The sequence below is a fragment of the Pecten maximus genome, chromosome 6 (genome assembly GCF_902652985.1).
Source record: "Pecten maximus chromosome 6, xPecMax1.1, whole genome shotgun sequence".
NCBI classification, from domain to species: Eukaryota; Metazoa; Mollusca; class Bivalvia; order Pectinida; family Pectinidae; genus Pecten; species Pecten maximus.
Genome location: NC_047020.1, coordinates 39,448,731 through 39,473,812, shown reverse-complemented (window position 1 = coordinate 39,473,812; position 25,082 = coordinate 39,448,731). Strand labels below are relative to the sequence as shown.

At 38.5% G+C, this 25,082-nt stretch overlaps 2 protein-coding genes across 2 annotated transcripts in view; one reads left to right on the top strand and one right to left on the bottom strand.

Moving 5' to 3' along the window:
• The first annotated feature begins 4,694 nt into the window (after positions 1–4,694).
• Positions 4,695–25,082, top strand: part of LOC117329752 (delta-like protein 1) — a 58,093-nt gene continuing 37,705 nt past the window's right edge. Inside the window, exons 1-2 of the mRNA XM_033887875.1 lie at positions 4,695–4,750; positions 12,922–12,976. The gene's annotated coding sequence lies outside the window, so the exon portion shown is untranslated. The remainder of the gene's footprint in view (positions 4,751–12,921; positions 12,977–25,082) is intronic.
• LOC117330181 (keratin-associated protein 10-6-like) lies at positions 23,638–24,957 on the bottom strand. Its single transcript, XM_033888404.1, has one exon. It carries the CDS (start codon positions 24,955–24,957, stop codon positions 23,638–23,640), a length of 1,320 nt encoding a protein of 439 aa, XP_033744295.1.

Sequence of the window (25,082 nt, the reverse complement as noted above, 5' to 3'; positions counted from 1 at the left end):
TAGTAATCCGAGGTCTCGATATAGTAATTCGTGGTCTCGATTTAGTAATCCGAGGTCTCGATATAGTAATTCGTGGTCTCGATTTAGTTACCCAAGGTCTCAGTTTAGCAATCCGAAATCTCGATTTAGTGATCCGATGTCTCGATTTAGTGATCCGAAATCTCGATTTAGTAATCCGTGGTCTCGGTTTAGTTATTAGAGGCCTCGATTTAGTAATCCGAAATCTCGATTTAGTGATCCGATGTCTCGATTTAGTTATCCGAAATCTCGATTTAGTTATCCGAGGTCTCGGTTTAGTTATTAGAGGCCTCGGTTTAGCAATCCGAGGTCTCGGTTTAGTTATTAGAGGCCTCGGTTTAGGAATCCGAGGTCTCGATTTAGTTATCCGAAATCTCGATTTAGTGATCCGAGGTCTCGGTTTAGTTATTAGAGGCCTCGGTTTAGGAATCCGAGGTCTCGATTTAGTAATCCGAGGTCTAAGTTCAGCAAATTATCCCTTTTATATATAGAGCTAGGTAACACAGCGGAGAAGAAACGAAGAAATGTTTCATCTGATAGCAAATGATACGCTCTACAATAGGCCAGGGGTCAGGGGACCGCCCAAGGACTCGAGTTGGTCCAGGATCCAAAGTCCTGGTGGAAGGCCTCGGGGCCCTTCGGAAACCCATGGATTGTACGTAATTAGCGCGCGTTTGCAACTTGTTTCGAATGGGAAAGTGCCATTTTGCTTGTTGTTATTGTATTTACCAATTTCTAGCATTCATTACTGAATATTAAAAAAAAAATGATATGAGTACATGGGACCAAGCCATTCTGGACCACTAAAAGACAGGAGTAGTCTTAGCTACTTGTTTCATTAGGTTGTTTATTTTGTTGATTTGTTGCTGTTTTTATGTTTCTCTTTTTCTGATCCAATTGAACCGTCCTTCAACATTTTCTATTAACTTGCCATAGCTGTGATGCTTGCGTCTTTTGATAACTAGCACCAGTACTTTTTGAGAGGTGGACATCGAGTTATGGGTTAGATATTAATCTACAATATATATTATATGTACTCACGGTTCTCATGACATTGATTTTTTGCTGATATTTCCCTATAAATAGTAATCAGTGCTACAAATAGGAGTCAGTTTTGTTCCGGATGTCACAGTTCTGATTATAAAGCTTAAAGAGAACATTGAAGAATATAAACCCATGTTATGCATGTAGACAATGACTGCTGTTGATTGTAACCTAACCTAATTTCACACATAAGATAAAAGTGGGAGGCTAAATGTTTAAAACATTGAATGAAAACAGTGTCCGACTTTCTTCAATTTTGGATTTAATGTTGCTTGATTCCGAGAGATATGACTAAGAACGTGTTTTCCGTCCAATCACCAATTACATTTAAGGTGTGGATGGCCACATTTAACTAATTTGTTGAAGATTTTAATCACCGACGAGCAAATCATCCATGCCCATTGATAGGGTATATCTGCTGAAATGTCTAGATTATTGCAGGATTGAAAAACTTACAATATTTCATTATCTGGGAGAGAATTTTGTAAGAAAGCGTTGAACGCATCAACATCTGGAGAGAATGAAGAGAGCGCTGAAAGCGGTATCGTCTGGGAGAGAATTTGGTAAGAAAACAATGAAAGCATTATCATTTAGGAGAGACTTGGTAAGAAAGCACTCAAATTATTATCATCTGGGAGAGAATTTTGTCAGAAATCGCCGAAATTATTATCATCTGGAAGAGAATCTCGGAGACCTTTTTAATGTTCAATCTGAATCTTACAGCACCGGTACCCTTTCTAAGAATTCCGACCAGGATTTAGTCTTAGTGTAAAGGCTACTTCTGCCACAAATAAAACTTTAATCAATCGCATTTCTATCTCCTTCCGATCGACTTAGAAACCTCTTCGTAGCTGACATTTTCTGTTCCCATATATGTTCTTCAACCGAGGCAATAAAATACTTAATTACTTTATAATCACATTTACTCCGCTAAGCTTTGAGCCAAACAATTTCTGTGGAATAGCCATCAATGCAAAATTTTATATACAAGATACAAGGATTTTTTAGTTCAACATACTTGTCCATATACCAACAATACACGTAAATTGGTCCTCTCAGAAAAAGTGACGTACATGTAACGAAAACAAACTGTTGTTAGCGCGAATGACATTTTTCGTTTTTGTACAAACACCCTGCGTGGACCTGGAACGTTGTTTGATATGGTATAGGCAGTTTATCACGTGATACGGTGAGGGTTGTTTGTCACATGATACGAGTAAGTAGTGTATCACGTGATACGGGAAGGTTGTCTATCACGTGATACTGACAGGCTGTTTATCACATGATACGAGTAAGTAGTGTATCACGTGATACGGGAAGGTTGTCTATCACGTGATACTGACAGGCTGTTTATCACATGATACGAGTAAGTAGTGTATCACGTGATACGGGAAGGTTGTCTATCACGTGATACTGACAGGCTGTTTATCACATGATACGAGTAAGTAGTGTATCACGTGATACGGGAAGGTTGTTTATAACGTGACACTGGCAGTCTGGTTTCACGTGATACGGGAAGGTTTTTTAAACGTAATATGGTAAGGTTGTCTATTATATGATGCCCATAGTCTGTTTACCACATTATACTGGTAGGTCGTGTCACGTGATATTGGTAGGTTGTTTATCACGTGATATGGTAAGATTATCTATAATGTGATACCCATAATATATTTTAAACGTGAGATTGGCAGGTTGTTTTTGTCACGTGGGATTGTACACGCTTACATACCCGATTCTGATCGAAGTCTCGTATATTCAACGAGATTGGCCTTTATCTTCGACATCAAATTCATGGCCACGCTTAATCGGTCAAATGATATGGACTCAAATGCACAGACTAATGTGAGAATGATAAGGGACGGTGATAATCAGATGAATTACATTGCTTATGTATATAAAAGATAAACACATTCCACGTGCTCATCCCAATGATCTAGAATACAATGCGGATACATTGTTTACATAATCACTAATGATCTACACACATTGTTCATGTACACATGAAACGTTTCAGTGCACAGGGGCATGGGAACTTGGTTTGGATCTGTGTGTAAAGAGAATTATAAGATTACTTTAGACTTTTATAGCAGTTTTTTAAAGCAGATGTGACCTTGACCTTGGGGTCAGACGTCCAAACATTGATCGGTATAACTAGTCATGTAATAAAGCTTCGTGATTTGATTGTGACGTCACAGTGAAGAACAACGACGTTAAATTATGGCGTCAAAAAATGGAAATTTTCTCGTCAAAAGTGTTGAAAAATTGAGGATTCTTAGGTTGCCATTTTCAAGTAGAGAGAATCGGTTCAAGTCACGTTTTCCTTGAATTACAAAGTTTAATGATTTTCAAAATGACGAGATGAGGAATTGCGGAAAACTGTGATAGAAAATCCAGATGACAGAAAAAATACTCGTTCATATGTGGGTACAAAGGATATGGATACTCTGTCCGAGAGATCTCAAAATGTGATAAAACCCTCGCCTCTGTTAAATTTTTACTGCACGTGCTCCTTCGTTATTCTCATAAAATGTATCCACATATTAAAGAGTCTTGTACTATTCAGCGCATGTACAACTCTATTGTGGCGTCATAAATAGATGACGTCACGCTATTCTCCCGTTGGTTTATAGATGATAAACTGATTCGCGAGCTAAACAATGCATTCCTGTTAAGTAAGTATTGTTTTTATCACTTTCATTTGTAAAATCTCGTTTCATATAGAATTGATAAATTATTTAAAGATTCAACAATGGATCAACACTTGAAACACTTCTTACAGACAATGGTTAGAAGCATCTTGTAGCCCTAGGGCTGTTTGTGATCCTCATAAAATAAATAAATAAAGAACGAATTATAATAATTGTTCGGATTTTTTTTTTAAGATCCTTGTGTAAGATTGACGGATGATATCCGGGTTTATTTTGTACTAAATGATAAAAAAAATTCTTAATTAAGGCAAAACTTTCTAGCACCCGGCGTTTACATTTAAAGCTAAAACCAGAGTGATTGTTCTAAAATTATCCCCTTGTACATCAGAAATATATTCTTCCTCTGAGCACATTCCTGTCATTCCTAGGTGGAGGCGTGACAGATATTTACATATGGTTATTAATAGGCACAAACGATAACTTGACAATAAACAGCTCCCTGGCTTCTCCAGATTTCTTGTTGTTAATCTTCATCAAGTGATAGTCGTCTCCATCTAAAACCAATTGTGTGGAGACCACCTTCCTTCTTTCTTCTTCCTTTTTTTTTAGTAACTACAACATCACCTGCTACCTGTGTAAGAAGGTCGCAGATCAAGGTCAGTTCACTGTTTTATTAAGATCGTCAATCATTTTGACGCTTGTTACCAGGGTATCAAAAATATCCTACCCGGACACACCGTGTGTACTACGTCCAACGATTGACCAATGAGATTGCGGGATACATTTAGCAGCTGTGAAATCTTACCTTTCGTGGTGCATGGAGAATTTATGCACATTGTAACCCTTCTATTAATGGCGGAAAATGATATCTCTGTCTGTTTTAATTATGGAAAAACCTCGCGTGCTGGTCACGCGCATCTGGTTTATGGGTAAAAGAAATTGTAGGAGTTTGCTTGTGATAAATTATACATTTTACTTGTTCTGCTTGGTTTTGGGCGTGGAGGCGAATTATCAGGATCTCGTGTAATCATCGTGTTTTGGTAAGTATATAATATATACATACATATATATATCATTCTAGATGATTTGTTTACTATCATGGGGCGGTGTTGGCTGTGGGGAGTCTTGTAGAAGAAAAAAAAATACGTTAACTTAGATAGAGTAAAATAACGGTTGTCTGTCTGTCTGTCTGTCTGTCTGTCTTGAAACAGATCTGTCTGGCTGTCTGTAAATATCGTTTAATACATTTCATCCAAGATTAAATTCAAATTAAATACAAATCACTGTTAAAGCATCTTCACTGAAATTCGTCTTATGAATTCATTGGCAAGTGTAAAATATTTCAATATATTATGCTGATAAGATTGTAGCATAAACTGTTCGCATCAAATTATCAAAACTCATAACCAGCACTCTGTACTTAAATATTGTATAATATATAGCGTACGCCTATTGCACCGGCGGGTCAAGGGGCTACTGTAGTAGGTTTGGTTTATTTTGTTTAACGTCCTAATAACAGCCAGGGTCATTTAAGGACTGCCAGATTTTGGAGGTGGAGGAAAGCCAGTGTACATGTAGCTGGAGAAAAATCACTGGCTGGCGGTCAGAACCTGACAACAGACCTACATGGGTTTCGAACTCACAACCCAGAGGTTGCGGGCTAGTGAAAAGGTGTCGGGACACCTTAACCGCTCTGCAAATATAAATGTTGTCTTCGGAAAGAGAAAGTTTCTTTTCTAATCAGCAATTCATATCGTCCTCTGAACTAATTGGAATCAAAATATCAAATCCTCGTGTGCGAATCGTAACGGAAACACAATCTGCACGATTAATGTTGGAGAAATTTTGTCGAAATCAATGCTTCGTTTTATCACACAGGTGTTAAATTAAATCATATATTCAAGAACGAAAAAAATACATCTACCTATATTTAGGAATTTAACAGATGTGTGTGTAATTAAAGGTCTGTCTTTGTCCAGGCTCCCTTGGTAACAATACCGGTTTTTATCGCAAGCTGCACCTGCACGGGTATCGGTTTCGATGATAGACGATAAATATAATTCAATTGCTTTTTGACAACAATGTACGCCATTGCATACGTGGAATTAAGAAATGTCAATAAAATATGATATGTCTATTTTTTTCATTTTTTTTTTTTTTTTTTTCATTTTTTTGCATTTTTTTTAATTACGTGAATTTTTTTATTTATTTATTTATTAAAGGTATACCTTTAAGCCCTGTATATCAGTGGCCCGCACAATCTATGGTTGAATGTGTAAGATCCTTGATGTCAGAGTAGACTTCAGACACGGTCAGAGAGTACATTTATGAAATTATCAAAACCTTGGTAAGGAGGGGTCTGGCTACCGTCAAACCGTCGGTAGGTTTTATCGACCTGGCTCCCGTAACTCCTGGCGATCTGTAATGAAGGTCGTTTTGTACATAATCCTACTACTTGGAGCACGCGCGTTTCATTGCGTTTTAGTTTAAACCGTTTGATTACCTAAGGATGCATATGCATTCCAAAATCGTTAAGTAAATATCGTCCTGTTTAAATTGCTTAAAACCACAGTAATTAATGATGTACAGTTGTGTTGTAAGCATACACGGATGAACATAACATAGTGTAACTTATGTCTAATCAAACGCTACACACATCTTACATGGGTACGGTTGGTGTGGACAGAACAAGTCATAAACAGTTTACATAATGTTTGCGTATTGTTGACATAATGTTTACATAAATTAGTACCACCACAAGAGGAGAAAATGACAAACGAGGCCCATTTTTTTCGAAACCGTCGGTATTTTCCGTAGACTCCAGACGGAAAGTACCGACGATCCCCGATTGCTTCAGTCTGAATTTTTTTTTTTTTTTTTTTTGCAGATTTTGGGATACAATTGACCTTAATCTGAAGGTTTCTGATGTTTCATCGTCCTATTAAAAATCTGATATGGACCGACTTAATATCATATTTTTCAAAAGGCTGATAAAGTATCAGAAATCCCTTATTTCGTAATGTCGTAAACATACATGTATATCAGTGAAATTCACGAAATCAAACATCGAACAATCAAAAATCCTACATGAACGACCACTCGACCAAAAACGCCTTAAAGTTAGTTTCTAAATGTTTGTTGCACATTGGATGGGGATTTCATTAAAACACAGCTTATCGTCTTTTTCTATTAATAGCAATTAAAGGGATTTCCCACAAGTTGTACAAATTATCCAACGCCCTCTCCCATACACATTGGGGTTTAGTAAAGACATCGTCGGATACCCACGGGATTCGACGATGACGTAAAGAGAGGTGAAGAATTCAGAAAGGTTACTGTAACATATTATGTGAACAAGCCGTGCTTGTTGAAATTACACATATGAAGATCTCATTTACGTCGTTTACGGAAAGTGTCGAAGGTTCCCGATTGATGAAGATCTGTGTGAAAAATTATCTCCCTTGATTGTGTAATCCAGTCAGTCAAAATAAACCCCTACGATAATTATAAGTAAATTATTGCATGATGAATCGATGTTTTCGTCGACATGCATGCTGTTCCTGTCAAGTATTCACCAACTGCCTTAGATCCGAAAAGTTATAAATCCGAGATACATTTAACTCAGCTTGAGACTTTAACCAATCCAAACCAATCATCATTAAAAATCGTAGCGTCTCATTTCAACGTATCCTTTGAATTTTAAAGTGATAAAATTTAAATAGTCTGCTTTACCTCATGGAGATTTAAATGGTTAATATCTTGTAAACCTGACACGTTGCTTTAGGTAGTCTTGTTTATAACCCATGGTGTGTTCGCCTTTGGATCTATGTTAGAATTCGCCAGGAGTTCTGACATCAAACAAGACTAACAGAACACCAGATATACAGGGGTATTTCAGTTTATATCAATTTTTTATCAAATGTTTCACAAAAAATAATTCGTGGAAAACTGTTTATAATTATGAGGAAGGCACTAATAGTAATATTTAAATGAATTCTCAAGCATATTGTGTTATATGCTGAATATATATTTTATTCTCCGGTGATGGACGACTTAGAAAATATGGTCGAAGTCAATTGTATTTGAAAATATTCCGTGTATTCGAGGTTACTGTGTATAAATCATTACATGTAATAATGTTAACTGAATTTTTTACTTCAAGTAAAGCGGGGTTTTCGATTTAAATTAGACTTTGACATAACGACGTTTGACTGTATATGTTGTGTGGAATTTCGGAAAGTCTCGTCGTTTGAAAACTATTCTAAACCACAGGGGCTTGACACGATTTTACAAATGACAGTCCATATATATTATGTATTATTGTCACTATAGTACATATATATGTGGACAATCATTTGTAAAATCATGCCAAGCCCCTGTGGTCCAATCAAATATAATGAACTATACCATAAGCTGTACATAAGTATATAATAATCAACTGTCAATTAACGATTCATCTAGTTCTGGCAGAATGTTACACATATTTTAAAATATGAGACGATTAATTTTATATTTTAAGCACGGGGCACTTTTTAAAACATCAACAAAGAAACAATTCCACTAGAGTGTAGCTACAATTAATCATTTAGAATTTAAGGAATTTTGATAACACCCTATCTCGTATGAGGTTATCTGAATACTGGCTGACATCCGTAAGTAGCATAATAAACTCCCGTCGGTAAAGAGTCACCCCCTGATAGTGAAATAGATATATATCTAAATATATAATGCAAAATATACAACATACGGTGTTAGAAAGGGACTATAATGTCTATGATTTTATAATTTGTGGGCTTACATCTTGCTCTGATCAGTTACAATTTTCGGTCAAACATATCTTGGATGTTTATTAGACCAAATCAGAAAAAAAGACATCTAAAAATGTGTACCATAACACTTGGGCTTCCTGACATTCGTAATCACTTTACCACCTCTGAAATTCAAGGGTTCCGCCCTCTGTATCTACGTGTAGAGTGGAACTCTTCAATTTTGTGGATGCCGGTGTTCGTTAAGGCAGTGATTGAAATCAATTTGACATTACGTATTTCAGCTGCACTCTTTTGTATGTCAAATTTATTTATAAATATTTTTCTTCGTCCTAAGTCCGTTAACATATACACAAACGTCGTGAGAGGGCGCGTTGTCAGCGTGGATTGATAAACTTGGTCTACTGCACTCTTGAGAGTTGATTTCAGGAACCACAATGCCGAAAACAAGGTGATGAAGGATTGCTGGTGTGATCGGAGATGATCGGCAATCTCCGTGATTTACGAGACGTGCCAACGGTAACTGGTTAAAGTTCAATATCACAGATATTATTCATAAAACAAGAATTACACGTAATTCACTAAAAGCATGTGTGTTTAAAAAAAAAAAACAAGGAAAAAACACTCGTTATGAAACGGTATGGAAGCACTTCCGATATATGGTATGGACACGAGTAAACATTGCTGAAGAAATAAGAAAAATTCGCAAAATCACTTATTCTCAAAATTCACTTAAATATTACACTTTTACCCGAAATCGCTCTTCCTGAGAAGTAAGAACAATAAAATAATCTGATATATCAAAGACATTTTTGCTTTATTTTGACTAGAAACTCACTTGTAAGTCATTTTGAGAAGCAATTATACCACGATTCTATTGTTAATTATGTCACGTGTTTTTGGGTGAAAGTGGGGCCAAATACCCCGCATTCTTTGGTTTTTGGTTTGTTTTGTTTAACGTCCTATTAACAGCCAGGGTCATTTAAGGACGTGCCAGGTTTTGGAGGTGGAGGAAAGCCGGAGTAACCGGAGAAAAAACACCGGCCTACGGTCAGTACCTGGCAACTGCCCCACACGTAGATTTCGAACTCGCAACCCAGAGGTGGATGGCTAGTGATAAAGTGTCGGGACACCTTAACCACTCGGCCACTGCGGCCCCACCCCGCATTCAAAAGTCACTAACATTGCTGACCAGTGAAGATGTCAGTCTATAAATAGTATCGAAAGTTATCAATGTTATTAAATATTTATCACACTTTTGAAACGCCTATTAATACTCCAAATACATAATATATTTTAATTACTATTTCCCCCGTGAACGGCAGGTGCACGAAAACCTGTCTAACAAGTGTGTTGTGTACAGGTGAAGTTTTAGAAATGTCACCTGTCGCCATGTCATCGTAAACTTAAAAACATGAAGATCATATATCATGTAGGTTTATAGTTACCGTATATTAGCATAAAGTTATCAAGATGCTGTTTTTATGTACCTTTGCATAAATTTCATAAACAGTGCTGATTGACGGATTTGTTACGTATAAGTCGCACCTGTACATGTGCATATTACTTCTAGTTGATATTTCAATTTCACGTTATACTTTCACTATTTCATTACGTCATGCATTTTGCTGGTACGCTATCATTGATGATGTCATCAGATTATGTGTATTTATTTCCTAAGAATGAGATAAAATATTATGAAAGGTTTTCTTTAACGAAATAAACTTTGAATGTTACACACCGTTCAATGCCGCTTGACCACGATAATGACCACTCCATTTTCTTAGGACTACGTTTACAAAATGTGTAAAATATCGTGTATACGGATAACACAGTAAGGCACATCGATTTTTTTTTTTTAATAAATAAAATTAAAAATCAATCAATGAATTGATAAATGAAATGTGGATACACAATGTCTGTCTCACTAATAGTACTAAGCCGAGTTTCTTCTGGCCCCAACACCAGACTTGGACATTCTGACAGCTAGATGTCTGCCGTAGGACCAGAGCGCACTACTACACGAAAACGTGGACTTCTCGACACCGTAACTAAAGAGAGGTTTTGGGTAAATAAGTATCTAATTTACCCAGATATGTAAACTAGGCGTTCTGCCATGCCATGTTTATTTTGTCTGCACAACAATCTTAGCGACACCAAACATTGTCCGAGAATTCCACGTTTTCATATAGAAGTGCGCTTTGGCCCTGCACAAGACATCTAGATGTCAGAACGTGCAAGTCGTGTGTCAGGGCCAGAGGAAACTCGGGCTATGATAGTACATACATAAGTACACGGATGAAAAACTTTGATATCTACTTCGAAATTAACAAAAAAATTACATTAGAACGTTGGAGGATTTTCACGTTGATTGACTTCCAATCTTATTTCTTTAAAGCAACTTTACTTTAACACGTGCATTGAATGCAGGTTATAATTGTGTAGTTTGCATGCGTACCAGATGTCACATTTGTTATTTCAAAATAGTCCATCTGTAACAGTCATTTAAACACACAAAATCCACAGACTAATGTTTTGTCTGACAAATTAATTTGTCTTTACATTATACCTATAAATGTCGAATAAATCCTCTTTAATTTCCTCAGATTAAAAAAAAAAAAAAAAAAGATTATACTGCATTCTCGCGTGTGCTGTATTACTTAAGTTCTCTGTAATTCAAAAATGAACGCACGTGCGTCAATACAGAATGTAAACTCATCGAAAACTCATTGGTATTGTTTGGAATATCATTATTTAAATATCACGGACCTTCCGCTCTTTTTCTCAACAGAAAACACATGTTAGATCCTAACACAATTTATGTTCTAACGGAAGTGCAGAAAACTAGCTACCAGAACCGGCACGCGCGATAAATCCACTGCAAAATCTAATTAGTGGCGCGCGCCACGTGTATTGAAGTGCAGCCGTAAACTTGTGAAAATGCTCTCGAGTTTCAAAGTATGATGGACTTGATTGAATAAAGGCCAGCCAGTCATGGTCAATTAAGACCGGTTTAACTGAAGACCAAATGCATTCAGACATTTCAAAACAGTCAATTTTATGGTATTCATCTTGACCATGCACTGAAACTAATGAGGTAAATGGGCAGTGGTCAGTACAGGTCATCTAGCACAAAGGCCTAAGTCTTTTAACAATGCAAAGCAGTTATTAACCGAATCATCTATTCAAGAAGCTAAAACTTTACCGGTAATCAAATGACTTTGAAATGGTTTTTTTTTTTTTTTTTTAATGTATATATACAATATAACTATTTCCTTGAAGAATAAATCCAAACAAAATGGATATCAGTTTTCCTTTTAACAATCTCCTTGGAGTAAACGGCATTGACACGCCTCATCTGTGATCATCAACCATATCATTGCCAGGGCACGCCCGTCAGTTAGAACACAGATCTGGTCACGGACTCGTCACGGTCACTTGAACTGAAAGACATTTACAATTGTAGTGATGACAGACACACAACCTCCGGTCACTCTGCTGGACCCCCTAAAATACTGCAGCATCCCCATCTTTGGTTAATGATTTAAACATATTTATTGCTCCAAAGTTGAGAAGAGGATTAGGCATAAATTGTATAAGTTGCTTGATGTTTCGCACAGGTAAAGAAAACATATTTTCTCTTCTCGGATGTGTTGTTTTAGATCTACTCTTTCTGATGTGCTGGTAACAATAAAAAATATATAAATATACCAATATTTGTGAATATTAAAAAGGAATAAAATCTCCATACTTTCGTTCATTGATTCATACATGTATATATGTATTTATCATTCAATTAATCATACGATATGCGTATGTGCAAAGGGCAAATATCTTTCTGTATAAAGATTCGGTCTCATTGCCTATGCTTCATGTATTTTTGTTTTGGAATACCGGCGAGTTGTTGATGTCTTTTGAACAGTTAGATTTAAATGTATATAACATGCCCTCCCCCATAGTTTTCCTGTTTGTATTCCGGAACTCCCCCTCCCTTGTCTGGCTACATTGTTATACACCGGAAGGAACGCTCCCCTAGTGTTTATTGAATGCATGCTCGATCTCCATGCTCATCTCGCCATCCCTCTCCCGTCAGCCAAGCCATCTGGAACACATTGTTCACTTCAAACACATCCGTATGATTAACCAATTTCTCTAAAAAATTAAATGAAATAAAAAGTTTTCTCTTATTATTCCACTTTTTAACTTTTTCATCGTTTATTTTTAAATTATGCTGTTCAAATATGTTGATAACATTGTGATGTTGTTTCTAAATCTAACGATATATTTTCTAGTCTGAGTAGCTGTATAAATAGACAGCATCGGTGGAAGTAATGAAAGAGTTTATGTTTATTCATTTATTGTTAATTTATTTTATTTGATTTATTCATTTTGTTTTCACAGACATATGGTACATTACTAATTTATGTTTTTCTTTTTCGTTGTAGGCACGTGGCAATGTGAGATTAGGAAGCATGAATCAGTTATTCTAATGTTCAAAAGGTAAGCAGAAAGTGTTTGTTTTAATATCAATCAAAGATATAGATCATCTTCAAAACCACAAAAATGCCCGTGTTTCATTGACACTCGTTTGAGCTTGGATGTAGCACGGACGTAAAAGTTCGAACAAATAACGACGAGTAATTATAGATTGGTTCATACTTATATACAAGTATATCATACAATAAAATGTACCGTATACGACATTTGAATAAGACCGACATCAATGACCTTCACCTCCAAAGTGTTACAGTAACTTCCGCCCTTAGTCACATTGGGTATAACATTCATCATGTGCCGTATATTTTTAAAGCATGTTCACGACGGCCTACAACTGCTGTCCGAAGCCTAAATCAGGGTTATCGAGATCCACAAGCCCCCTGTTTTCTTTATTGTGATAATTGTACGATACACTGTATCAGCGCGATGGTAGTTCCAGTACGACTGTCCGTGATGTGTCTTTATTATTTGGTTCTGACAGAGGTTTTCTCTGAAGCCAGGGTCTTGTCACCATTTCATTCCCTGTCGCTTTTCCGGCTGGATCGCAGCGTTTGCGCTACGCAATATATCTTGCCCTAGTTAAAGGATGTTTTGGATGAGCTGCGTAAGTTGAACTGGATTCATGCTGGATATGAATGACATTGGAAGTAATCATTGGTTCCCCAAATATTGCCTGGTCCGGAGGAGAGGGAAAATGTCACGAGCTATCGTCGTTGGTCGTAACGTTGTCGTTAATTATCGTATTGTTGTCGTCACGAGCTATCGTCGTTGGTCGTAACGCTGTCGTAAATACTAGTAGTCGTATTGTTATCCTCACGAGCTATCGTCGTTGGTCGTAACGCTGTCGTAAATAGTCGTATTGTTGTCGTCACGAGCTATCGTCGTTGGTCGTAACGTTGTCGTGAAAAGTCGTATTGTTATCCTCACGAGCTATCGTCGTTGGTCGTAACGCTGTTGTAAAAAGTCGTATTGTTATCCACACGAGCTATCGTCGTGGTCGTGACGCTGTCGTAAATAGTCGTATTGTTCTCGTCACGAGCTATCGTCGTGGTCGTAACTCTGTTGTAAATAATCGTATTGTTATCGTCACGAACTCATGCCTAATCGTGTAAATTCATTCAGCATATTCCTGATTTTATCATGGTTTTGGAGTGAGTCGTGTTATGTCATAGGAGAAACAGTCTCAATAACGTTCAAAGATTTTGGCAATATCTTAGAAAGTCATGGATGCCTTGGTGACGCGAAGCGTCGTCAGGAAGTCGCAGCATATTGTGCTTGTATCGATGTCGTAGTACATCGTATTTTGGTGATATAGAATCTGGATTAAAAAACCCACCCCGACTGGCCTAGAAACCTACGGTGCCTCCCGAGGATGCCGAAGGTATGGAATACGTTTAAAGCCATATGGGAAGCAAGCCGATACCCTCCGAACTACCACAACTTGTAAGATGCCAATACGACGACGTAACTACGAAATAATTCCCGACTTGCTACGACGTCAAAAATTGGGACAATCGGCTCGAAAAAATCGTGAATATCTTACCTAAACCCAACCCCATTTTGTATTCTGTGTTCAAATCCTGACTGAGCCATACCGAAGTGTGATCAATTTTCGACACTTCAGTAGTCGGGAGCAATCGGCACTCTCCGTAAAAAAAACCCCCAAAAACAAAAAAAAAAAAACAAAAACAACAGCAAAATCAACAAAAACAAAAACAAAACAAAAAAACTAAATAATTGATTGTTAGAATGTGTACAAATGCCCGGACAGCTAGTTTATCGCAACGTCAATATCTAATCAATGACATCAGATGCAAATCTGGGAGATACCAGACGACATTTGTAAAATAGTCTATGCGCGCTTTGGGCTGGAGTTAACGATAGCGGACATCATCCCACTATAGGCTAGACAAATATAACAATATGTACCAATTTTTATACGTACATGATTTACGGCTCCTGTGTTTATATTTACCACATGTACCTGTGATTGCCATTGATTTATTAGTTTTTTAGCGCAGTGTAATGAATGATGGATGTTCGTTTGATGACGACAATCAGACCGCCGGAGATACAGAGTACAAAGACGCCACTTCTGGTCTTCCGACCTTACCATCAAGTTGTATAGTTTCACGTTCCAATCAAGCGTTGTTGTGATGTAAAAGATTGCGTCATTATTTATCAAGCACGGAGTAATGACTTTAACGTGTGCCGACCTTGACCTTTAAAACAGATGAAAATGACTAGTCTGTTCTCGTATCTGCCACAATAACCTCCGGGGTCAAACTCGAGGTCACGTGTGGGGTCTGGCAGCTAAGTCTAACATAAAGATATGTCTGTTGTAGAATCAAGACTCCCGTCAATGTTATGCAACTTAAAGAAATAGGACGATGAAATAAATGGTCGGTATACTGGTAGGTACGTGGCCGGAGCCCGTGGAGTCTACTGCGCCATTTCCAAATGGCATGACGTGTGTGCAAAACATTTGTACGCGGCCGTCTGTCATTTTCGTCTTTCACAAGAACACGGCAGTCTGTCCATTTCGTCCCTAATTAAGTACGTGGCTCTTATCGTCTCTCAATATAGTCTCTCTCCATAACGTCTCTCTCTATAATGTCTCCCTCTATAATGTCTCCCTCCAGAACGTCTCTCTCAATAACGTCTCTCTTCATATAGTCTTACTCAATAATGTAACGTCCCTCTTAATGACGTCTCTCTCTCTCTGTAACCTCCATCTCCATATCGTCTATCTCCATATCGTCTCTCTTTATATAACGTCTCTCTCCATATAGCCTCTCCTCTCCATAACGTCCCTCTCCATATCGTCTCTCTCCATATCGCCTCTCCATAACGTCTCTCTCCATAACGTCTCTTTCCATAACGTGTCTCTCCATAACGTCTCTCTCCATAACGTCTCTCTCCATATTGTCCCTCTATATCCATTAGCTCCTTATCGTCTCCCTCTATATCGTCCCTCTATAACACTTCTCTCCATATCGTTTCTATATATTGCCTCTCTCTATAACGTCCCTCTCCATAGCGTCCCTCTCTATATCGTCCCTCTCCATAATGTCCCTCTATATATTGTCCCTCTCCATATCGCCTCTCTATATCGCCTCTCTATATCGCCCCTCTCCATAACGTCCCTCTCTATATCGTCCCTCTATAACATTTCTCTCAATATCGCCTCTCTATATCGTCCCTCTCCATATCGCCTCTCTATATCGTCCCTCTCCATAACGTCCCTCTCTATATCGTACCTCTCCATATCGCCTCTATATATCGTTCCTCTCCATAGCGTCCCTCTCTATATCGTCCCTCTCCATAGCGTCCCTTTCTATAGCGTCCCTCTCCATAACGTCCCTCTCTATATCGTCCCTCTCCAAAACGTCCCTCTCTATATCGTACCCTCTCCATAACGTCCCTCTCCATAACGTCCCTCTCTATATCGTCCCTCTCCTTAACGTCCCCCTCTATATCGTCCCTCTAAAACATTTCTCTCCATATCGCTCTCTCTATATCGTCCCTCTCCATAACGTCCCTCTCTATATCGTACCTCTCTCATAACGTCCCTCTCCGTATCGTCTCTCTCTATATCGTTTCTATATATTGCCTCTCTCTATATCGCCTCTCTATATCGTCCCTCTCCATAACGTCCCTCTCTATATCGTCCCTCTCCATAACGTCCCTCTCCATATCGTCTCTCTATATATTGTCTCTCTCCATATCGCCTTTCTATATCGTCTAACTCCGTAACGTCATTCTCCCTAACGTCCCTCTCAATATCGTCCCATTCCTTATCGTCCCTTTCCATATCGCCTCTCCATAACGTCCCTCTTCATAACGTCTCTCTATTTCCCTGCTTTGTGAAACACTTGAGTTAGTAGAGTATGAATGCAGACAAACTCTGACATTTCTCTGAAGCAAAGAAAAGAAAAATACGTCCACGACATGTCTCTACCGAATACTTGCAGTATGATTGTACAAGGAGGTTTTTCCTGATAGCTGGAGTAACCGACATTTTCAAACTCTACGTATAACAAATAAAAGAGAATTATGGCTCGGGTGAATGACATATACCCTCTTTACATTATACAGATATCTATAATCATTCTTCCATCTTGACAGCAACAAAATATTGATAGACCCTGAAAACGACATGCTCAATGTCGGACGCTCCCGGGCGAGTAATTACACAGCGTCTGTGATAGAGACCAGTCAAAAACTAGATGACTCCATCGGGTCATCGCCATCTTCTATTTATCTCCTCCTTCCGACGGCAAAAACATATTTTCAAATCTATCCGAAGCTTTCGAAAAGTGTCCAGAACTACAAACAAACAAAAAATATTGATATAATATCAAAGATTAATTAAAGAAAGCGGGGTTGTCTTTCAGTTTTGGCAGTGCAGGCTATTGAGATAAAGGTATATGTTATCATTGTGGATAAAAAGCATCTTTGTGGCTTGGCTCACAAACTGTCAACATCGAGAAGGTTATCAGACCGTATGAGGAATCCTAACGGTGTGGCATTGGATAAGAGCTCTTCGGAGATGAAATAAATGTTATCAAACAAATTCATCTCTTTCTTGGAAAACACATTAATGTAATGCGCAATTTGTTTTGGTGGTATGGTAAGTATCTATTTGTATATAAAACATTCACTCGACTTTTAAAGAACCATACAATACGAATACAGATGTTGATACTTCGAAACGTGTGCTATATTGATGCATCGAGTATACAAATACATGCGAGGCTTAAGCGCGGATGTTTACCTAAGAGTATATATGTATTAAAAGATTGATACATAAAACCACAAGTCTTAATGTAAAATATGATTAATGTCTATAGACGTCTGGATAGAAATACAACAGGGAAAATTAAAATTCAACCGTAATTTTATATCAACACCGACAAAATTGGGGCAGAATATTTAAAATTTAAATTTAGAATTTAGAATTTAAATTTGCATAGAGACCCTTAAAAATATAAGGTAAGTAAGACTAGACGTTCCGAGAGGGTTAGCGTCTTCTGTTCCATCGACGACAACCATCGATAAATATACGTCAAATTCGGGGTTTATTCACATCCTGAAAGCGAGAACCAGTGTGTAGTTACAGTTTGACTGATCGTAGCATCAATAAGCATATTGGACATGTCTGATTTCATATCGCACAGGAAATCGAAGATTCCTAATAAAATCGTAATGTCGACAATAATAAATCTAAAATCTTCATCAACATAACGTGTAGCTTTTCCACCAGAACCCGGCATTTGTCATTAAAATTGTGACAATGAGAACAAGTCCTTGAGTACCGGAGCCCGGAGCAGGAATGCAACTATCTAGAAATGGAAAAGTCTGACATATGTTTCATTAATAATGTATTATAACAGGTTTACTGTTCACCAACAGTAGATACGTTTGTCAAGTTGTTATTCAGTTTTACTTTTGCAATAAACAACACTTTATTTTTTTCTGTTGGTCAAAGGATATGATACGAATCAAACTGGAAAACAAAACAAAGAATACAATAAAATGCGTTCCTATAGTGTAAGCATGAAAATATATATAAGTTGTGTCCGCGCGCGAGAGGAGATTTATTTTTCCCATTTTCATTCATATTCATACAGTTTATCGCATACATTTTTTTCCGGATATATCCGATTAACAAAAAAAAAACAAAAACAAAATAAAACAAAAAACAACAACAACAAAACACCATAGAGAGTTCCGGGTTTTTCTCACCGCTTACGACTTACGGCCGTTATTTTGATTTGAACTTTAAGACCAAGAAGACGTATACACTTCGGGAACGCCTGGTCATGTTATGGTAGACGTGGTCGAGGCTTGTTACTATGTCTAATGGTTCCGTGCAGCTTAACTCTCATTTTGAGAATGTGATTTAACCTGTATTTGACCCTAAATTACTATATGTGGTGGATTACGTCGACGAAGCAGAAGACGCATTCCCTGCCGATACGCCTGGTCGTATTCACCTTGTACTTATTCAAGTCTCCTCAAAAATCGATATTTATTGTTCATATTTTACTATTGTTTTATCGATTGGTAGTTTGAATTATAGTTTCGTTATCTTAATTAACGGTATGATTTGGTATGTTCTTATTCCCCTAGTAATTTTTAGATGTCCTCTATATTCATGTTATCGATGACTTACAATTCCGTTTACACGACAATGCTGTCTTATTGTTTTCTTGAATTCAGGATATACAATATGTTTATTCATTCTCCATCTAACCCGTTTCTTTTTTTTTTTTTCTTTTTTTTTTTTTTTTTTTTTTTAGTTTAAACTTATTTTATTGTCATTTGAAAAAAAAGAATAGGGCACAATTGTTTTACAACTTATAAAAGCCCTGTCCCAATATACAATTAAACAATACAACATTCAATGGCCTAGACAATATTAAATATTACATAACAACTCATTTTATATATATTTAAAAATATGTAAATGTGTATATCTTAAAATCTGTTATTCTTCACTTGTAAGAAGCTGGAGTGCCCTACCAATATCGAATGTATATCACTATGCTGGAAGCGCTCAGCCGAATTTGGTGTGAAGGTCTTTTCGCGTACGCAGTTGACATTTTGCATTATGGGAATATCCTTGGAGTTCAATGATCCTGAGTTGTAACACTAAATGGTTGCGATATACTAACGGCCGCACCGAGGCCTTGTGCTAACTGATAGTAACGTGTCCTTGTTTTTCTACGCGTTTTTTGCGATCTAGATAAGGACACCGCGTCGTGTCCTTGTGGTTACTGATGCACTGCTTACGTTACACGCAGTTGTGTTTATAAAACGCCAATCACATCAAGCCCGACTGAACATCTGCTCAGAGCCATGACGACATCGGAGACGTAGACGGGGTTGGATTGAGGACATGTAAACCCTCCCCCGCACCATGACGACAGGAAACCATTGTATCATGTCCTCCTCTTTGCCATTCTTGGGCCGTGGTATTGTGACGTGTTATTTCGCATAGTTTTCAGTTGTATGACCATAAGGGTCCGACGAGCGTCAGTCTGTACGTCAGTCGAGAAACCTCGGATATTCTCGGAAGCATTCCGGAAATGTTCGATGTCCGATTTTCAGAGTATAATACTGCCGCACTAACAATCGTAACTCCTCGGCTGCGTGATGTTGCGTAGTTACATCCGAGGAGTTCCGAGTGGCCGCACTAAAGACTATCAACGATCTCGTAAATGTGCATGCTTACGGGGGCGTATAATAAGGGCGTTGACCTGTTAGCACAGATTTTTTTTCACAGATGAAACTTGTCTGAACACTGATTTCGCTTCTCCTGATAATGTTTTATTCGTATGTGCAGACTACAATTTTTATTGTACATTCTTTTCTTTATTCCATTTCTTCCATTTCTCGTTATCGTTTTTGTTGGTGCAGACGTTTTCACTTAACATCATTTTAATTTTAATTTTTTGTCTGCGTTGATATAAAATTTAAACACCAGTGATTAGAGTTCACTTAACATTAAGCTGATCTGTCACTATACCTACCTACCTAAATTCATTTTAATAGAATATTTCCTCGTATATAGATATCTCGGGTACATGTACATGTAGCTCTACTTCAAACTGCTGACATTTATCTAGTTAACGACCCACCATGAAAGCTAATAAAATCAGCAATTTTTTAAGACATTAACCTGTCAGGGGATATCTCAAAGCTATTTAGATGTGCTTAATCTCTGAACCGTATTGTATGCTGTAGGATAAACGATTATCACGTTGACGGTTTTATCACATAATAAATAGAATTCATGTCCGATTAAAGATTACACGTGATCAAAAACAGAAACAGAAATTTGTTTCATTTAAAATCAACGAAACCTAATTAGAACTAACAGCCGTTGCTAAAGAGGATAGAAGGAAGAGCCTTGTCAATCTTGTTAGCTTTTTTTTCTTCGTAGCTTTATACTTAATAAGTTTTAAATTATGGACATGTTAATCTGTATGTCCGTCGGAATATTCTTTATCCGGCGATAAATTCCTCAGTTGTCGTCCAATATCTTAAAGTGTTTTTTTTTAATTATTTGTGCTTTCCTGGTCGACTTTTGATTTGAAAATAGTCGAAATAATGTTGATGTATTTAAAACTTGGTCTTCGATCTTTGAAATATGTTAACATTATAATATGACATGTAGATGTATTTGCCGGCTCGATATGGGGGCCACGGTGGCCGATTGGTTCAGCTATACCTGACACTTTATCACTAGCCCTCCACCTCTGGGTCGCGAGTTTGAAACCTACGTGGGGCAGTTGCCTGGTACTGACCGTAAGTCGATGGGGTTTTTTCCGGGTACTCCGGCTTTCCTCCACCTCCAAACCTGGCACGTCCTTAAATGACCCTGACGTTAAACAAATAAACCAAATGCTCAATAGTTTGATTCGATTGTTATTGAAGAAGTTGTTGCCCTTTGTTTTCATTATCTTTGTTTCAACAATAACCAGATACCTTCTCGCTGAGTTTACGAACTGCCTCTTCCAAACCTGACCAACTTTATATATTTATGATACAAGGAAGTGTTAGTTTTCCGTGTGCTTGTCTCTTAAAGTCTTCTCGTGGACGACAACGCAGAAAAAAACAGGATTTAGTATGAAAAAAAATGCCTTGTTTTCTTATTTCAATATAATAGAAGTTATTCTTCTTTCATGGATTCTCTAAAAATGTTAAATTGCAGATAATGTCCTTGCTTTCTTGATGATTATCATTTTATTTTATTTGCAGATTTTTTTTTTTTTTTTTTTTCATATATATATATTTTTTTTTTTTTCGTTTGATTAGCCGGTATACAATGAAATATTAGAAACCATGCTTACCAACTATCATTCTATTCATCGCATTGAATTCCTCCGATTTGTTCAGACACTTTTTAATGCATGGTAAACATACAAAGATTCTGTCATACTTGTGAAATATGCACGATATTCTGTGGGAAACTATCAAATTTTGTATTGACGTCGATGCCCTGACAAATTAGCCGATAACAACATGCTTTTTCAGTCTCATGTATTTTTTTATCCTCTGCCTAAAAACATGAAAGTTAGAAAAGTGTATCTGAAAGTGTGAATAGAAACACGAAATAATCGAATTAATTAAGCTTCCAGAATTTGTAAAAAGTCCAAACACCGGGTGCCAGTTACGTCATAACCACACTGCTATAGTATGCTATCTCGCACGGCCGTTTGCCCTGTAATGCGCGTGAATTACGCGTGCATAGACAAGGTGGTTTTTGGGGTCAGGCTTATCGTTACGATGATAAGGCTAATCTTTCCCATGTTATCAATGAATCTAGGCAACTCAATTATACAGCGTTCCTATCTCTAATGTCGAAGATAAAATTTGGGGCTTTGAGGGAAATTAAGTTTGAATTTGTACATGATCTGCACTCGATAAATCATATCACCGTTAAACTTCCTAGATTCAGAGGAAACGAAAAAGATTCCCCTATGATTTTGCGATCTCGATATTCATGCCCAAAGCGTAGTAATTAGCCAACTAGAGAGCGTTTTGTAGTGCACACTTCGTTTCTAAATGGCGTTGGATATGTATGTAATGAAATATGCACTGTGTATGGAATGCAGTGCAAATTGTATGAGGTTGATCGAAATCGATAATTAACACACCGGTATGAAATTCAATGCCTTCTAAGCTTGTGCCCTACCACTATTACGTACTTTGAAAAAAACCTGAATGGAGTTCTCGAATGACCCACTCCCAGGTGGCAACAACAAACACCTTATAGGCTGTTCACAACGCACCGGCCGGAACGAAGTTATAGGTGTTTTTAATTTCCATATATGTATATAAAAAGTATGTGTTTTAGTTTCTTAAAAATATCATTTGATTATATAATCCTCTAATGCGGTAGGCATATGCAACTTTGTGCTCGATAGACAGCAAAAGTACAATATTGAAAACAAATGTTTTGAAACAAACGCATGGTATGCACCGTTTCGACATTGAGTTGTCCAACGGGGCCGCGGTGGCCGAGTGATTAAGGTGTCCCGACACTTTATCACTAGCCCTCCACCTCTGGGTTGCGAGTTCGAAACCTACGTGGGGCAGTCGCCAGGTACTGACCGTAGGCCGGGGGTTTTTCTCAGGGTACTCCGGCTTTTAACCATCTCCAATCCAACCTGGCACGTCCTTAAATGATTCAAAAGATAAAACCTTCAGAATATTTATTTACATTTACATTTAGTGCAATTATTGTATCACATACGTATACATTTGGGTATATATAAAGGTCGTCACGGTGGTGTGGCCCTTACACATGTGTGGTAACAAAAGAGATACGCGTGCATGTAAACATGCACGTGCTGTGAGATGTCCAACTTACGCACTAATAGACGTTTAACTAACACGTGCTGTGAGAAATAGAGCAGACACGTGCTATAAGAAATAGAGCAGACACGTGCTATGAGACACACAATTATGTTAGTTAGGAGAAATAACTCGTCAATGAGACATTATCCGTGAGAACTTTTTCAAACACAAGATCACTTCGCTCGCTGTGATTGACAGACGTACACAGCAATTTGTGTAAGCGATGCTTGACGAGCATGCGTTGAGACAATAGGCGAACACGTGCGTTAAAAAAACAATAGACAGGCTGATGATCAAGCCTGTGTAAGTTTGTCATACAAAAGCGAGACTGCGAGACAACAGCCGGGCACTTGATGTGAGACAACAGCCGGGCACTTGATGTAAGACAACAGCCGGGTACTTGATGCGAGACAACAGCTGGGCACTTGATGTGAGACAACAGCCGGGTACTTGATGCGAGACAACAGCCGGGCACTTGATGTGAGACAACAGCCGGGTACTTGATGCGAGACAACAGCCTGGTAATTATTGTGAGACAACAGCCGGGCGCTTGAAGCGAGACAACAGCCGGGTACTCGATGTGAGACAACAGCCGGGCGCTTGACGGGAGACAACAGCCGGGTACTTGATGCGAGACAACAGCCGGGCACTTGATGCGAGACAACAGCCGGGTACTTGATGTGAGACAACAGCCGTGCGCTTGACGCGAGACAACAGCCGGGTACTTGATGCGAGACAACAGCCGGGCACTTGATGTAAGACAACAGCCGGGCATTTGATGTGAGACAACAGCCGGGTACTTGATGCGAGACAACAGCTGGGCACTTGATGTGAGACAACAGCCGGGTACTTGATGCGAGACAACAGCCGGGCACTTGATGTGAGACAACAGCCGGGCACTTGATGCGAGACAACAGCCTGGTAATTATTATGAGACAACAGCCGGGCGCTTGAAGCGAGACAACAGCCGGGAACTTGATGTGAGACAACAGCCGGGTACTCGATGTGAGACAACAGCCGGGTACTCGATGTGAGACAACAGCCGGGTACTTGATGTGAGACAACAGCCGGGTACTTGATGCGAGACAACAGCCGGGCGCTTGACGCGAGACAACAGCCGGGTACTTGATGCGAGACAACAGCCGGGTACTCGATGTGAGACAACAGCCGGGTACTCGATGTGAGACAACAGCCGGGCGCTTGAAGCGAGACAACAGACGGGTACTCGATGTGAGACAACAGCCGGGTACTTGATGCGAGACAACAGCCGGGCGCTTGACGCGAGACAACAGCCGGGTACTTGATGCGAGACAACAGCCGGGCGCTTGAAGCGAGACAACAGCCGGGTACTCGATGTGAGACAACAGCCGGGCGCTTGACGCGAGACAACAGCCGGGTACTTGATGCGAGACAACAGCCGGGCGCTTGACGTGAGACGACAGCCGGGTACTTGATGTGAGACAACAGCCGGGGCACTTAATGTGAGGTTTGTTCCAGACATGTTCCGTCCTTATTACAAGTGTCGTTTGGAGGGGACCACTTGTTTTCCGAGGACTTAAGTGACTATTGCTTCGCGCCTGGTCACCTCGAGATAATCTTAAAGACCTTAACATCAAATTGGCTTAATAATAGATACATAACACTCGAAACTTCTCGGTGACGTAATTACACGCTTTCAAAGTCCATATAGAAGACATTTAAACAAATGACTTTTCACAAGAAAGAAGAAAATCTGATT

Coding starts and splice junctions, on each gene's coding strand:
- LOC117330181 (XM_033888404.1), bottom strand. CDS start 24,957: ATGTTAAGGTCTTTAAGATTATCTCGAGGTGACCAGGCGCGAAGCAAT.